The 17,248-nt window shown below is 35.5% G+C and overlaps 1 protein-coding gene across 2 annotated transcripts; it reads right to left on the bottom strand.

The window, feature by feature from the left end:
- Positions 1 to 1,976: 1,976 nt before the first annotated feature.
- Positions 1,977 to 10,546, bottom strand: LOC126713470 (histidinol-phosphate aminotransferase, chloroplastic). Of its 2 annotated transcripts, XM_050413222.1 has the most exons (10): positions 10,380 to 10,546; positions 10,020 to 10,292; positions 8,911 to 8,994; positions 8,553 to 8,707; positions 8,319 to 8,416; positions 8,018 to 8,126; positions 7,164 to 7,321; positions 4,336 to 4,478; positions 4,040 to 4,180; positions 1,977 to 2,479 (listed from the first exon to the last, which is right to left on the bottom strand). In XM_050413222.1, exons 2-10 carry the CDS (start codon positions 10,284 to 10,286, stop codon positions 2,348 to 2,350), a joined length of 1,287 nt encoding a protein of 428 aa, XP_050269179.1. In that variant the 5' UTR covers positions 10,287 to 10,292; positions 10,380 to 10,546; the 3' UTR covers positions 1,977 to 2,347. The 2 variants fall into 2 exon arrangements, with proteins under 2 accessions (XP_050269179.1, XP_050269180.1); XM_050413223.1 differs by lacking the exons at positions 10,020 to 10,292; positions 10,380 to 10,546 and having other exon boundaries at positions 8,553 to 8,718; positions 8,911 to 8,987.
- Between the last annotated feature and the right edge of the window lie 6,702 nt (positions 10,547 to 17,248).

Below are 17,248 nucleotides of genomic sequence, written 5' to 3' on the forward strand. Positions count from 1 at the left end.
AGTGTACTTTGTAAAGATCTCTAAACCTCAACAAGGATACATTTAAACACCATTTTTGCTAAAGATTCTAAAAATGGTGTTTTTGTGCTTACAAGAAAAAGGAAGAACAAAAATTAAAATGAGAAACAAGGACAGGATGATTACGTGGAAAACCCCATGCAATGAGGGGGTGAAAAACCACAGTAGGATTTTATGCCCATATCCCTGCAAAGATGTTGTATTCCTTTTTAGAAAACCGATATTACATTCTTTTTGTTGTACATTTTGTACTTTTTGTGTATTCATCTTTCTTCTCCTATCTTTTCCTCTTTTATTCTTCTCTCTATTCAGATACCTAGGATGCTCAATATACTTTTCCCTTTTATATTAAGGATTTTACTAACGTGTGCCCTAAAGGTACACAATAACATATCATTTTTGGAAAAAGTTTTATCAGGAATTGAAAAAGTTTTGACAGCTTTTTCAATTCTCAATAAAAATTTTCCAAAAACGGATGGGCATACATTAACCGGATCCTCATATTAAAAGGAATGTTTTCTGGTACATGAGGACAGGTGTGGAACTCCTATTAGCACTCTCAAACCCTAAAGACAGATAGCCTACAGTACATATTTTTTTGCTGGAGGAGAGAGAAAATATGTTGCATGGAGAGTACATGCTGGGAAGACAACGCCGAGTGGTACAAAGAGCAAGAGAGAGGATGAGGAGCTTTGTCCCTTGCTTTTTCTTAAGGGGAAGCTACACTTGTCTTGCTGTGCTCTCCAAGCAATGTACTACCCAATGAGGAGGCTGATGCAGCATCAGACTAGGGAAGATCAGTACCTCTCTCATTGTAGTGCTCGGTAACCAGCAGAGTGTATCGGGCTGTGTCTCCTTTCCTTTTAGGTCTTTGCAGTTGTGGAATTCACACTGTTGGAAATTTGAAGGCCCAACCCCCCTCACCCAAACTAATTGCTTCCGTAGCTCAAATGTCTTTTGAAATCTTAATTCATTCATATAATGATTACTCACATTCAATATAGGTATTGAGTATGTTGGAAGAGATATGTTTCATAATGTACCTAATGGGGATGCAATTATGATTAAGGTAGAATTTGGATACTTGTCTAAAGTAGATAATAAGGAAGAAGTGAAACTTCTTGTCAAATTTTCAATATATATCATCGATGTGTCTGCATTATACTTATAGAATACACTCCATAATTGGAGTGATGAAAAATGCAAGAAAATTTTGAGGAATTGCTATATAGCACTACCAAAAAATGGGAAGGTGTTATTATTGAGCTACTCATGCCAGAAGCACCAAAGTCAAGTATGGCTTCTCAGGATGTCTCTGGGCTTGATAATGGTATGTTGTTGCAGCTTGAAGGGCAAATGAGAACTAATAAAGAATTTGAGGCTCTTTGCAAGGGATGCGGATTTTCAAATTTTCAAGTTGTTTGTTGTGTGTACTCTTTGGGTGGTCTTGGAACTTCTTCAATAATAATACACTTTCTTGGCTTTGTCTCGGTTATGTATTTGCTGGTATTGTGTTTTATCTTTGTGCAGTGTGCACTTCATCTCTTGTAGCTGTTTTGTTGTACATGTACTCTCTGGATAGTTATGGAATTCCATAAACAAATGTGCACTAAGAACTATACATTCCTTTGTTATGTTGCCCTTCCTCTTTGGTTGAAAGTGGCAGTTATCTTTATCCGCTCCAACCCATTTACTATAATTTTCTTGCTTTCACAATGACAGGATCCTAAAGGCAGAGACGAAAAGCACTATATTTACATTGGTTATTCACTGTTCTTTTATGTGTGTGCACTTTAGTTTGTTCATATTGTTGGTTGTCTATGTGAAACCCTGAAAGGATGATTAGAACTTCTTGTATTCCCTTATACAATCCTTATTAACTTGGTATACACACCTGCTATAGGACAAGATTTAAGTTCACATGCTTTTACAATTCCAAGATCACACAGTAAACAGGGTACCACAGCGTAACAGCTCTTGCTCGCAATGTTTTTTGAAACGTTTACATACCACCCAATTGCACAGCAAGGGTAGGCAAGCACTAGGGACAACAAATCTAAAGAGAATTGAGCATCTCTCTCTCGTTCTCTATCAAAGAAAGTTTAACCATAACTAGAGTAAAATCTAGAGAAGATAAAAAATGTCTAACCCATTTTCCACAACAAAAGGTATCAAACTGACACCAAAATACCATTCGTGCTCCGCAATATACAAGCTAATTATTGCGATTTTATAATACAGTTCAAAGTAGAATAAAAATACAATTTCAAATTTGACCTCTCAAATCAAATTCTGCTCCCTATAATGATGCCCCTGCACAGGCAAAGAATCAAGACAGGCGTCTAAGGCACTCCATCAAGACATCTGTGTGTTCAGGCTTCCCAACAGATACACGAACATAACCCCTCAATTCTTTTTTGTTGTAGTGGCGGATCATTACACCCATTTTTGCAAGGTCCTCCTGTACCAAAATAAGGTTATCAGCATAATTCTTTTTTTTTTTCTTTTTTTAGTGACAGTGTAACAGTTCCAAAGCAAAATGAGCTGTAAGTAACCTGTAGAAAAGCTTTAAAAGGAAAGAACAAGAACAAACAAGGAAGACTGGATAGCTGGTTCAACGCTTTATGAATTCGGTTTTGGAAGCCATTTCGGTTTAGTCACTAGAACGGAATATTTCGGTACCAGAACATACTGGCATACCATTTTCAAGAGTACCAATAATGTGTATAAATATATATATGTACACGAAAAAATATTGGTCAAAACTTATTTAATTTATTAGCCATGGTCCCAACCATCTTAACTCAAACCCAATAATATCTTATGCCCATCTATATTCATTATTAAAGAAAAAACATTTAAAAGTTGAAAAGTAATAGACCTTATAGTACACGTGTGGCTTGGGAGTTCAAGAAAAGCTTCTTAAAACTTCCTTTCGTTACTGGGTGCAAGCGGTTAAGGGTGGTTGGATAACATTTATTGAAAATGCCTTTTTATTAAAATAAAACCATAACCATGCAAGCTATATGGTTAAGGGTGGTTGGATAACATTTATTGAAAATGCTTTTTATTAAAAAAAAAAAAAAAAACCTAACAACCAACAAGACACGGATGGACAGACCAAGTTACAAAGAAACGCAGAGAGAGAGAGAGAGAGAAGGTCTGTGGCTGTCAACAATGCAAGAAAAAAAAAATGAAGGAAAAGTGCTGATTAGGGTCCATGGCTGTCTACAACAGAGAATAAAATGGAGGAAAGTGTTGGGCCACTGCTGAGTAACCCAGAAAAACTGAACAAGACGAAGAAGAGGAACCAATTCTATACCAACAGAAATTTGAATACCAGCCGGTATTCGCTGAAATCAACCAGAACTACCCGTAATGGCCCAAAATTTTTCCCAAGGTGGAACAATGAGGTATCTCATTTGGGGTTTGCTTACCGGTACAGTATTTTCGGGCCATTCCAGCCAGAACAAAACAGAATTCAGGACAATGGTTCAATGAAGATGTTTAAAGACTGCAGAAAGGCATTCTACTAATGACCCTGAAGTGCTTCATCTTAGCACACAAGTGTACCAAAATTGCATCTAATAAATTAAAAACAAAAAAATAAAAATAAAAACAAAACAACCCTGAACTCCATAATCAACATTTCAGTCCATTTTCCTACTCAGCTCCTATGAAGTCAACTCATAATTCTGATTAGAGCACTTCATCCTAAATTAATTTGCAACCTAAATAGCAACATCAGGCACTTAAAGTGACTTCATCCTAAATTTTTTTTTTTTTTTTGCTAAATTTATCCTAAATTAATTGCAACCTAAATATATATATATTAGAGAGAGAGAGAGAGAGATTCATATGTAAAACTAGAGAGAAGAAAGACTATACACACAAACACATAATTTGTCACAGAGACGTATGTGTGTCGGACTGTCTCTATCAATACAAGGCAAATATTAGATGCAGAACCAATAGTCATCTAACAGTGTAAATTCATGATGTAAGTGAGAAAATTGCATACCTTTAACACCTTAGCATCCATTCCAGATGCAACCTCACAAAGAATGAAATTAGAATAGCTCGGATATGGTTTGAGAAATGGCAATTCCTTAAGAAGATTATATAGCCTATCCCTTTCTTGTACTAACGTATCTTTCACTTTCTGTTAAGAGATTGTTGATTCATATCAGATATGGCATTGAATGGAAGTAATACTAATTTATCAAGCCTAAACATAAATTATTAGTATAATTATGGACAATCCCAATAGGACAAGAATTAACCTCAACCTATCAAAAAAAAAAAAAAAGAATTAACCTCAAGATATGTGGGATTCTGCAAAGCTGCACAAGCAGAAATTTCAGCAGCAACTGAAACATTATAAGGTTGCTTTGCTCTCCAAAGATACTCAATGATACTCAAAGGAAATGCTCCATATCCCACACGAAGTCCAGCTAAACCTGCACCAGTTGTTTGTTTGCAATTTAAGATTCTGAACATTTCACATCAAGAAGAGAAGCTAAAACATTTTCAAAGTAAATATAACAAATTAAATTAAAAATAAGTAAATATGAAGAATCACAATGGTATAATAAACATTTGTAAAATGTAACCTCCCATATTGAACACGAACCAGTAAATACAGGGAGTTAAATTGATTATCAACTAAAAAAGCATAGAAGTTAATATTTCAAAGACAAAACCTACTTCATAATTATGGTACATTACAAGGTGCCTATTAGTCAATAGATAAATGAGTTTAGGACATATAGACATCTGGGGCCAAAGTAGCAAACGGACATTCTTGCAGATAACACTCACAATATTGTAAAGGGCAAAATTAATTCTTTTTAAAAACACCCTTTCCTTTTCCATTATATAAAGAGACCAGATTAGAGATACCAGAAGTGACAGTGGCAGCACATTGGGACCCAGAAAGTTTAATCACCAATGCATGGAGGGCTCATGAGCAATGTTTGAAGCCATAGGTGGCTTGGAACTAATTGGTCAGGCAGTAGTACTAGACTGGGTAAAATGGAGGCTGTAATCTATGGATTGTGGTTGAGATAAGCAGCACAATCATAAGGCTGATGGATTTGCCAGTTGACATGGAGCTTGCGACAGACTGGGGGAAGTGCTAGGGGACCCAACAGCAATGATGGGGCTATTCTAGGTTGTCAGTGGCTAAAAGGATACTTGCATTTGATTGTGCGGTGATTGGGCCTTGTTTCATTTGCAAGGATATAAGCAATGAATGGGCAGCAGGGGTTTGTATTGAGGCTCTTGATGGTTGTCACAAGTGGCTTGGTCTTTGTTGTGATGGGAGGGTTTCATTTTTAGGAGGGATTTTGGCAGAAGGTAAAATCAACCATGGCGGTTGGTAGGATTTTCGTATGAGATGAATCAAAGTTGATCCATTATATTTAGCAGTTGAAAAGCATAAGTTTTAGGGAAACTGAGCTCTTTGGGGGTGGGTCAATCAACTAATTTTGAGCTTGGCTATAGGTGGTGATGGAGGGGTGATCTTGGATCACATGTTCACGATGGTTGGATGGTGGGTGTCTCGGATTATGTGATTATTGGATTCTTGATCTTTTTGGGGAGGGTGGCACTTGTGACAGCTTCCATGGTTTTGTTAGAAAACAAGATCGAGGTTTATTCTAATACCAAAACAGGACAATGAAGTAGGGAACATGTGTTTGGGAAATAAAAAGGGAAGGGAGATCGGGGAAAACTAACATAACAGAAAAAGAAAGGATAAACTTAGGAATCAGCAAATAGGATTTGCTTAGAATAAACACCAAGTGGTGAAAACAGAAAAATAAAACTAAAATTGCAATCCAATCTCTTTTATAGCATCAATATATGTGAATCAACAACAATCACAATCAACCAAGTCCAACAAAACTAACTATCTTTAATAGGTCAATTTTGGCATCTGCACATGTAGTCATTACAGCTAGTTTTGGTGGCTTTATGCATTTGCAAAAAATACATATATATTCTTTGATTAAACAAAACCAGTACGTAGGCAAATTGGGGGTAAGCTACCTACTAACCACCTCTCCAGACCCCAAAGAAGCAGGAGTCTTGTGCACTATGTATGACCCTTTTTAGTTAGATAGGAAAATGGTACAACGGTATTCATGAGCATAGTCTTAAACTGTATGTTTTTAGATATGCTAATATATTCTTCCATAGTGATTAGCTTACCATTTTAAGTATCTGTTAGAACAACGGGTACGTTCTCTAAGATATAAAATATCCTTCATTCTAGGTTCTGCTTTGAGTTATTAGATTCCAAGCACAGCTTATTAATAACAAAGAGGGTAAATTGCAAATTACACCCCTAGAGTTTGAAGATGTTTGGATTTTACACCCTAAAATTTTGAAATCTGGATTTTATCTTCTGAAGTTTGAGAGCGTTTGGATTTTACACATTGACGTTTAGAATTTGGATTTTACCTCCTAAAGTTTGAGGGTGTTTGGATTTTACACCCCAAATTCAAACTTCAAGGTAAAAAATCCAAACACTTCCAAACTTTAGGGAAAAAAATCCAAACAACTCTAAAATTTAGTGAGTGAAATCCAAATTTTGAAACTCAGGGTCTAAAATCCAAACACCCCCAAATTTCAAGAGGTAAAATCCAAATTCTGAAACTTCAGGGTATAACCCTAACAAAGAAAAGGTAAAAAGCCCACGCTGCAGGAACACAAGTTTCGATCTTACTGCTGGAAAACAGCAAAACAAGATATCTAGCATGTCAATGAACTTGATACAATTTTAGGGACTTCTTAATTTTATTTTATTTCTATTGGGGAACATTGAGTTTCTCCTCTCATTCTCTCCCAACTTATTGTTGTAATCTTTCTATTCCCCCACCAACCCTCCTTTTTGTGTGTATGGGGTCCAGAACTCTTATTTTATTCTTTGAAACCTACAGCATATAACAGATAATTCAAATCAATTTAAGAAAGTCTAAAAACTCACAACACAGATGGTAATAAATCTTGTATTAGCAATTCAATAACAGGATTGATGCTACCACAACAGAATAATTTAGGGTGACAAGCAAGTTCCAAAATAATTGACTTTAAAGAAAAAGCATTAAAATATATATATATATATATATATATATATATACCAGCTCTTTTGCTAAATGTCCGAAGAACAATTAGATTCTCGTGTTTCTTCACCCATTTCATTTTTGATTCTATCCCTGAAAACTCAATGTATGCTTCATCTAGCACCACTAATATGGGAAGCTTAAGGATTCTCAAAAGATCTTCATCATCAATTACACTGCATACAGTAAGTAGCATGGAAACGTAATATGTCACAAAAAGATTACATGACTAGAAATTATGCATAAAGTTCAAACATTTTATTTTTAAATATAGTCTACAGACTCATTACAACAAAACAGCATAACCACACTAAACTAAAGACTGAGTTCAAAGCCTGAAAGTCAGATCACACAAGCAGAGGACACCTCTATTAACCTCTCTCCTCATCCAGACCCTTATGTATTCTACAATCAGATCTCCTTAGCATTTCATTCTACAGGTAATTAATAGAACACTTCTTAAATTCTAGTCTAGCACCAACACAATCTGAGCGTATTCAGTAAATAACCCTTGAGAGATATAAAAAAATTCTTTATTCTGTCTAAAAATGGACATATCTGCATCATGCACCAATATTAACACACATGTTAAAAGAATAGATTGAATATCCCAAACCATACTATGAACATCTCTTAAATGGATCAAAGCCTAAATTCAGACTAACTAGTTTTGTAAGTCTACTATAGAAGAAAGCTCTGTGCAGATACTTTGACTTTTCATAAATGTACCCTTCCAGAGTTTATCCTTCTCTCAAATGTGCTAGAATGTTCGTTACTGGGCAGTAAGGTAAGGACATGCCAGAGACCTCAAGTCAATCAAGTAAACTAATTATGCCAAATATACATGAAGAAAAGAAACAATTGAGAATTACCTCCCATCTGGATTGTTAGGAGATGTTAAAAATATGCATTTGGGTTTTTCTCGTTCAATAACATCTGTTATTTGTTCAACATTCAAGCTAAAGTCTGCCTTCCTGGGGACTGTAGAAAATCATGAAATTGCAGGAGGTTATGCACATATGATGCAACAGTCAAATGAAAAGAAAAGCATGCAGAGAAATGAAGGATGTTTAGGGACCAAATATAAAGAATTTTTATTAATGAAAAAAATAAAAAATTAGAAACTCCAACACAGTGAAAGAGACTAAAAGAAAGCAGATATCTTATCTTTACCTTTTATAACAAGTGCCCCATTAACTGCAGCATCAAACTCATACATTGTAAAGGTCGGAGGGCAGTCCACAATCTTATCACCAGGTTCGAGCACACAACTGCAGCATATATTCATCAACAACAAAATCCACACAAGATTAGGAACTGTTGACTGTTGAATTTAGGCAGATAATTAGATACTTAAGGGAATTATAATTTGGAAAATTATACAAATACAAAATTTCAATTTCTAACCGCATAATTAAATCAATGAGCTCATCAGCACCACATCCTGCAAGAATATAATCAGATTCAAGTCCTGAATCTTCTGCAAGGGCAGCACGCAAGCGACGGCTTTCAGGGTCTGGATAGACATATGGGAACTTCATTGAGCCCAAAGCTTCAAAAACCTACAAACAATCTGAATTTCTACTTAGGAAGAAAGGGGTATTAACACTGAGTATGGTGCTTGCAATAAAGACAGTGACAGACTCTTCTTTGTCTTCAAATCTTTTAAACACTGAATAAATATTTCTTTAAGATCTTCAACAAAACCAAAGTCACAAAACAAAGCCTTTTGTTATACCACACCATAATGTCACATACAACTTGCCTCTGGTGGAGGACCATAAGGGTTTTCATTCGCATCTAATTTGATGATATCTTCCGGCTTCCTTCCAAGACTGGCTGATAAAACCTGTACCAAAAAACACCATTCATTAATCTGGATATCAGATTATGAATGAACATGGATTTCCTCTCAAGTGACATTGTAACTGGGGGCCGTAACCATATAAAATTAAAAGTGAAAAACATTTCATTTAACTTAAAAAATCAACCCAATCACAGAGAGAAACGAACACCATTCTCTATGAAATTTTATTTCCTTATTTTTAACTTTTTGATAAGTATACAAACACCACCTGTCTATTGAATTGATTATATAGCTGCCATTTTTCTTAAAGATGTAGTGGACGTCTTGTGCTAAACCCTTTTCAATTAATAAATCAACATTCATGATAATATTTCAAGCCGATAGTGATTTTGAACAAATATATAGCTATATTGTGTCATATTGCAAGGGTTTTTTGATTAAGGTGGACTGCCACAGTCAAATTTCATTACTTGCTGAAACTCGGTGAGTGAGAATACCTGATGAGGTTGGAGTATCCAGTGGTCTACCATCACTAAGGGTTCATTATGATTAAAAAAAGCACCTTAGCATAGTCTTTATGTTGTGTGACACAATACAGATGACCCTTAAATTGGTTTCTTTTGGCTTTAGGTGTAGTCCCTAACATCACTTTTATAAGTTTGTTACTTGACCCCCTTTAGTTACACCATTAGCATAGTATGGGTAGAAGAAGATCGAAATCCTCAAACATCAATCCCCACCCTCCCCCCACGCTCGCCAACACTGCCGGGTACTAATTAACTTGGTTTTGTTATTGCCAAGAGCCTTGTAGCTCAATGGCATTGTCTGGTCTCCTTGATGAGGACCCAACTTGTAACAATTGATTTATCAAAAAAAAAAAAAAAAAAACTTGGTTTTGTTTTGTTATTACTCTCCTAAATAAGATTGTGCATATAAAAATATATAACAAACTACTGCCACAGCCAAAAATCATCCACAATATCAGAAGACTTAATCTTTGTCACAAAGAATCAACTAAATGAGCAAAAGCAGACAAAAAAACATTAAAGGGTTACTGAGAAAAATACCTCAAAAGGCAAAATGGGTTGATAAGGAGACAATTTCCTCAAATGGGGTCGAATAAAGGAGTCACCGGTCAAGCTCTGTTGAACCTCATTGACATGTTCTATCGAAGAAGGAACAGTGGAAGCCATAGCAACGACCCTCCTGCTGTTTCCTTGAATCAAGCAACTGGGTCTGTGCGATTGAGATTGACGCACCACAAAATGTTGAAAACCAGTGTTGGGTTTGGTCAAGCACAGAGAGGAGGCGTTGTAGATATCAATGACACCCATGAATATCTACATATTTGGAAAACACACAAAACAATTACAATTGATGGGAAAAAAAAATCAAATAAATAAGAATGGGTTTTAGTATTGGCATACAGAGAAATGGTTTGTTTTGAGCGGAGAGTAGTGAGTGTGAGACACAGAGAGCAGAGCAATTTAGTCGCTAAAGAGTAAAGGGGGGTGGGGGGGTGTTTGGTGAAATGGAAATATAAAATTCGCGGCCAACAACTCCTTCAAGTTCAACTAGCCTCTCAGCATGCGTGCTCGGACCAACTTCTTCTTCTTTTTTTTCTTTTTTTTTTTTTTTGAGAAAAAGTTAATAATTTACCACTATTATAATTTAAATTTTTTTTTTAACAAATAAAAATGATAAACTTGAGAGATGAGCAGTAATAATTTCTTTTTTGAATGTGAATAAAAAAAATCCTAAATTTTAAAAATGTTTTTTTGAATTCAAAATAAAATTTTTTATTTAATATTTATGACCATATTTCTAAATGAAGTTACTCTTTATTAATGAGAGTATTTTTAAACGACATAAAAGTTCAATTGAAAGAAGAGAATCATTTTATATATTGTACTATCTTCTGAGCACGCACGTGAGCACATGTTTAGAGGATTTTCCATTTTTTTGGATGAAGGTAAATAGTTTACATCTATTATAATTTAGAAATTTTTTTAATTTTTCAAACAAATAAAAAAATGATAAATTTTAGAGATAAGCAGTAAACGTAATTTCTTTTTTGAACGTGAAAAGGAAAAAAAAAATCCTAAATTTTAAGAGTTCTCTTTTTGAATTCAAAATAAAATTTTGTTATTTGACATTATGACCTTATTTTTAAATGAAGTTACCATTCACTAATGATAGTATTTTTGAACCACATAAAAGTTTAGTTGAAAGATTGGAATCCTCCTATGTATAGTATTAGCCTCTAAACACGCATGTTGAGCGTGCTTAGAAACTCTTTTATTTTTTTAAGTAAAAGTTAATAATTTGCATCGATTATAATTTAAAAATATATATTTTATTTTTCAAACAAATAAAAATGGTAAACTTTAAAGATAAGTAGTAATTGTAATTTCTTTTTTGAATATGAAGGGAAAAAAATCCTAAATTTTAGGAGTTCTCTTTTTTAATTCAAAATGAAATTTGACATTTGGCATTTATAATCTTATTTCTAAATAAAGTTACCGTTCATTAATGAAGGTATTTTTGGCATGAAAAAAAAAAAAATCCAATTGAAGGATGAGAATCCTCTTATATATAGTATAGATAAATAAATAAATAAACTGTTTAAAGTTGGCATTACTTTCCCATTTTGTCGTCCGAGTTTCAAAAGTAAACTATTTAAATTTTAAATCTTGGTCTATAAATTAAAATATATATAAAAAAAAAAAAAAAAAAAGGTGTTTAAATCTTGTCAACAAAATCAAAACTAAAAAAGATTCTTGTCTTATGGGGCAATGGGTTTGAAAAATGGGTCTGGCTCCCCTCCCTTTCAATTATCTCCCGTTTTCTCCCATTTTAAAATAGATGAATGACATGTGGCACATTATGATCTAAAGGTAGGAAAAAGGACATGTCAAACCCCATTTATTTTTCAAGCTATCGTCTTTCTTCTCTTCTCTGCCCCTCTCTCCTCCCTCTTCTGCAACATCACCTTCATTCAAACTACCTTCTCTACACTGACCTAATAGCCTATTTGGAAGTTTAAAAAAGGAGGGGGAGTAGAGTAAAGGGAGGGAGAGTAATTCAATTACCTTGTTTGAAAGTTTTTTAAGGAAGGAGGGAGAGGGATTTGGAGGGGTTTGAAAGGGTTTCAACTACCTCTAACCCCTCATTTTTAATACCTCCAAATTGGAGAGATTTTGAGGGAGAGTAGAGTAGATAAATTATTGACCAAATGAATTCTCCAATTTACCATTTCTAAATTAACAAAATTACAAACTGATTATATAAATAATCTTTGATTATTTAAAAAGAAATTCTCCAATATTTGACAGGATATTTTCTTCGAGAAAGTAATATTTTACCTAGAAACAAGCAATAATTAAAGAAGTCATTGTTAATAGTATAGAAATCTCAAATTCCTAGAGCTTCTTCAACCTCGCGCTCCAATCTCCTCTGCCTTATCTCCGCCTTCATCTCCCCAAATCTCCGCCATCAACTCTCAACCGCCGTCAACTCTCAACCGACGACACCAAAACCCTCACGATCGAGACCTTCGTTCCATTCAACTACCACAAATGCGAATCGCCGTTGCGCTCCATCGAGACCATGCCGTCAGAGCTCCTCTCCTTCTTCCCCGACATGGTGATGATGCGCCGCATGGAGATCAGCGCCAACTCGCTCTACAAGGCCAAACTAATCCATGGGTTTTGCCACCTATACAACAGCCAAGAGACCGTCGCCGTCGGCATGGAGGCCGCGATCACAAAGAAAGATAGCATCATCACCGCTTATCACGATCACTGTACTTTCCTCAATTTTCTTAAGTTTATGGGTTTGAAATTTTGTAGAATTGTTTAGGTTGCTAAGATTTTCTGGGTTTATGGGTTGCTGAAAATTGTTTGGAATTTTTTGGGTTGTTCATTTGTTGTTGTGTGGTGATTTTTCTTACTCTTACATTTGTGAAAGTGCCTTGGATGGTGGGAAGGAGATTGTGGTTGGGCTACGAATTATAGACCAACAATCCCCGAGTCCTCCATTAAAAAAAAAAAGAAAAAAAAAAAGGAAATATTATCTTTTTCTCTTTCTTTCGCTACTGCTGAAATCGGAGATTATGTTGTGCATAAATTATTGGTGGATATGGTTTGTGTTTGATGGTAAAACAGAATGAAAGGAAAATATGGTAAAAATCCCTGTTGAAGTGGGAGAAACTTTCAATGCATATTTAAATTTGATTTTCTTTGAGTTGTTATTAGTATATTAAGAATAATCACTATAAGGAATTGTGGATTTTAGGTTAAAATTGAATTTGAGATTTTGACTTTATTGGTTTTTGTGATTTGGATCAGAAAAGGGAATGTTTATTAAAGGGGTAAATTTGTCTATTTAAATCATTTCCTCTCCTTTCCATCCTAATTTTTAAAACATCCAAACAAAAGGAAGAGCTAATTACTCTCTTCCCCCTTACTAATTTTAAAAACATCCAAATAAGATAGAGGATAACCATTCCCCTCTACTCTCCTCTCCACTACTCTTCTCCCCTCTACTCCCCTCTACTCTCCTCCCTTCCTAAACTTCCAAACAGACCATAAGTAAGGAGGAAAGTTTTTAGGAGAATCTTGATGGTAGAGCGATACTTTGTGGAGTGGCCTGACTGGATAAAGGGTAAGAGTTCGATGAATTTGGGTTCTTCACCGATGGTGGCAAGATTTATTTTCTCTGATTTTTGGTGGCTTGATTCAGTGGTGGTGGGATGGGTCTCAACTAGGATTGGTGGTAATTTGTAGTGCTGTTGTTCTGTGATTCCGATGTGGGTGATGTCTTTGGGTATTGATGGTGACAGCAAGGTATTATAGTTGTTTTGCTTATGGAATTACGGTGATACTAAGATTTTTCTATGGGTTTTTTAGTGGGTATAATAAGAACACAACGCCGAAGAATATTCGTTGGTTTTTTTTTTTTTTTTGGGTATGGGTTTTCTAGTGGGGATGGGATACTGATTTTGTTACTCATTTCCTAAATTTGATTGTAAAAGTTCACAAAATGAGTTGAATTTATATACAAGTTTCTAGTTATGACTATAATACAAGTTTCGGTTTTTGAAAGTATTATATTTGCACTCATGTAATATAAAAACTATATATAAAAAAAGAAGAAGATATTTTTATTGATTCCTTTGAAGAGCTCAGGTAGTTTGAAACAATGATGAATTTGTTAAAAACTCTTTGAATTTCTATGTTGTGTTACTTTGCCCAATTCATTGGCAATGGGTCGGCACAGAGGTGATGTTGGAGAGGGAAGAGAGGGGCAAATAAAAAAAGATAACTTGAGAAATAAATGGGGTTTGACGTGTCCTTTTTCATACCTTTAGATTATTTATGTGCCACGCGTCATTCATTTATTTTAAAATAGAAGAGAACGGGAAATAATTGAATAGGAAAGGAGCTGGACCCTTGAAAAATAAGCATAAGGCCCACGAAGATGTCATTATTAATGTTTTTTTTTACTGTCACACGCTATTTTAGTCATGGTTGATCTGGTTTTAAAAACCAGATCAGACCGACCGATTCAACCAATTTAATCAAAAATCAAACCTCAATACAGTCCGATTTGCCTACAAAACCGAAAATTGCACAAAAAGCAAAAAAAAAAAAAAAAAAAAACTGGAAACCACAGGTTTAACCTTGAAAACTGGAAATTGGATGGTTCATTCGGTTTCAAAATGGTTTGATCGAATGTTAAAAACACTGTCGTTTCAAGTTTCAACAAAGAAAAAAGAAAAAAAAAATCAAATAAAATTTGTTCCAAACCATAAAGGGCTCTAGCGCTTTTGTGGTGGAGGATCGGCAGGGACGGACCCACTAAGGGGCGAGGGGGGGGGGGGTGGGGGGCATGTGGCCCCTCATATTTTAGATTTTATAGTTGGCCCCCCTCAAATTTTTGGATTGGTCGAAATAGTCCAAAAGAAACTAATCATCTAACCCTTTCTTTGGGCCCGTGGCCCTTCCATAGTCTAAATACAACACAACAAAAAATTCACAAATCACCAATATCATAATTCAATAATTCATAACCAAAAAAATCTCATAGAAAAAAAAAATTCCCTTACGGGGGTGACAATAATTTATATGACTTTTTAATTGATTTATAAATTATGAGAAAGTCAATTACAATATTTAAATTTTTTTCAAAAGATAAAATGCAAATTTCTTTTAGAAACCAATATTGATAATGTAGCATTGCTAACTCTAAATATTAATATCCCAATTTTTTAAAATCCTCAAAAAAAGTTTTGAAAACTTCATTAGTGCGATTTTTAGTTGCATCCAAAAGTATGGGTTTATCATATAGGTAAATTAGTCAACGTGATAAAATCAACATATTAATTCAAATTACCCAAAATCTGGAGATCCGAAGTCTTCTTCTTTTTTTATTCTTCTTCTTCAAAAAGGTTAGAATATCATATGGTAACTTTTAACTTTTTTGGTTCATATTATTTCCTTCTTGACTTAAATATTTATGGTAATAAAGTGCAATTGTTTTGCCTACCACGATTTTTTTTTTTTTTTAAACCATGTCACTTTAAATTTTGTTGGTTCATACTTTGGCTCCTTAAGTTCAAATCCTAGTTCTGTCTCTGAGGATCGGCACAGCGGTAGGCCACGGAGGAAGCAAGGAAGCGGTTGAAGAGGCCGTGGACGACTTTGTGGAGAAAGAGGTCGTGGCCGACTTGGCCTTCGCTGTTTTCCTTCTTCATTTCATAACGAGAAGATGAGAAGATGGTTTTTCATTTTAATTTTCTTGTTTAGTTCAGTTGATGACAGCTACCGAGCTTCCTGGGGGGTTGAATAGTTGAAATATGATACAACTTAAACTACACGCTTTCAAAGGAAGTTGCCACGTTTTGGTCACAGTTATTTATTTATTTATTTTAATTTTTTTTTTTTACCATTCACATGAAACCAAGCAAACATTGTTCAGAGTGCCAACTCTACGTTTTGGTCATGGTTGTTTGATAGGATTTTTATGAATTAGTAGTTTGATAGGATTTGTTGACTTGGTGTTATAAGGATTCATTTAAAAGATAATAAATATTCTAATGCTTCTATTGGTTATTTATATTAGTGAAATGGATATAATTGTGTGAAATTAATTGTAGGGACACGATTATTTAACGGCCCAAGAATGGTGTTGGGCTCGTAAGTAAAGGGCCCTAACAATATGATTTGTAGAGAGTGGGCTTGAAAGGCAGGATTTTCGTCACAGGTTAACGGTTTGATCGGGGTTTCTATGGAAGCTTCTCTATGGATGGACTTGGCTTGACTAGCGGAGCCTTCCATCAGTGCGGGTTGCAGGATTTTAAGTCCTCGGACGCTGTCCGAGGAGTATTGTGCCCTTCCCTTTTCTCCCCTTTGCAGGATTTTTCCTCTCTCCGTGGGGATCCCTTTCCCTTGCGCTTTCTTTTTCTTTTATACTAGTGTTCCTTTCCCCCTTTAGGGTCCACGTGTAAATTTTACTTTCTGGAGTGCAGACCTGTCCTATCAACCCATACCTAGAGTGGTTGGGGGTCGTTGGAAAAGTTAAATGGCATGGTTTAGAGTATGGGCTTGTCAGATACAGGGTTCTGTATTATGATTTTGGCAGCTTTCTCTCTTGTCCTGCCCTTATACTGAGTTTACCCATTTCTGCAGGCATTTTGTGCGGTGCTGAGCATGAGGTCGTCCTCGGCAATATCCTTATGCTCCTTTTGGGATTTCATTATGCCTCCTCGGCAATAGCTCTCCTCAGCTTAGGCCTTGGGCCCTAGTGTAGAGTGGGCCTGGGCCATGAATTCTCTGGCCCCACAATAGCCCCTCAAAATCCTGCTGTCCGACTTTTTAGTTGGAGAGGAGGGTTTTGGTGATGTTGGGCCCACATCATGGCTCGCTCAAATTCTGTACTCTACCAATATTTGTGTTTTTCCGTTTACATGGGCGACGTGCCAAATTAAGAGCCATTCCTTTATTTTTCACTCACGCGGAGTCCTTTGACGTTTCAGCACTTAAGGCGCGCCTTCACAAGGATCTTCAGATCTTACGGTTGCGGATGATGTTGGAAATTGAGTCAAATCTGTCTTATCCGTAGCATTCCTTGGAAAGCTGCATAAATTAAATGCCACCACCTTACCCTTTATATAAGTAGGATAGGAGGTTATTCTCCTTACATACAAACCCTTCGACCTTCTTCAAAATCATAATCCTTCAGCTATAATCACAGTCTCCATATCCAGTGCTATCCACCCTTAGTGCAATATGTT

The sequence above is a fragment of the Quercus robur genome, chromosome 2, assembly GCF_932294415.1.
Source record: "Quercus robur chromosome 2, dhQueRobu3.1, whole genome shotgun sequence".
NCBI lineage: Eukaryota > Viridiplantae > Streptophyta > Magnoliopsida > Fagales > Fagaceae > Quercus > Quercus robur.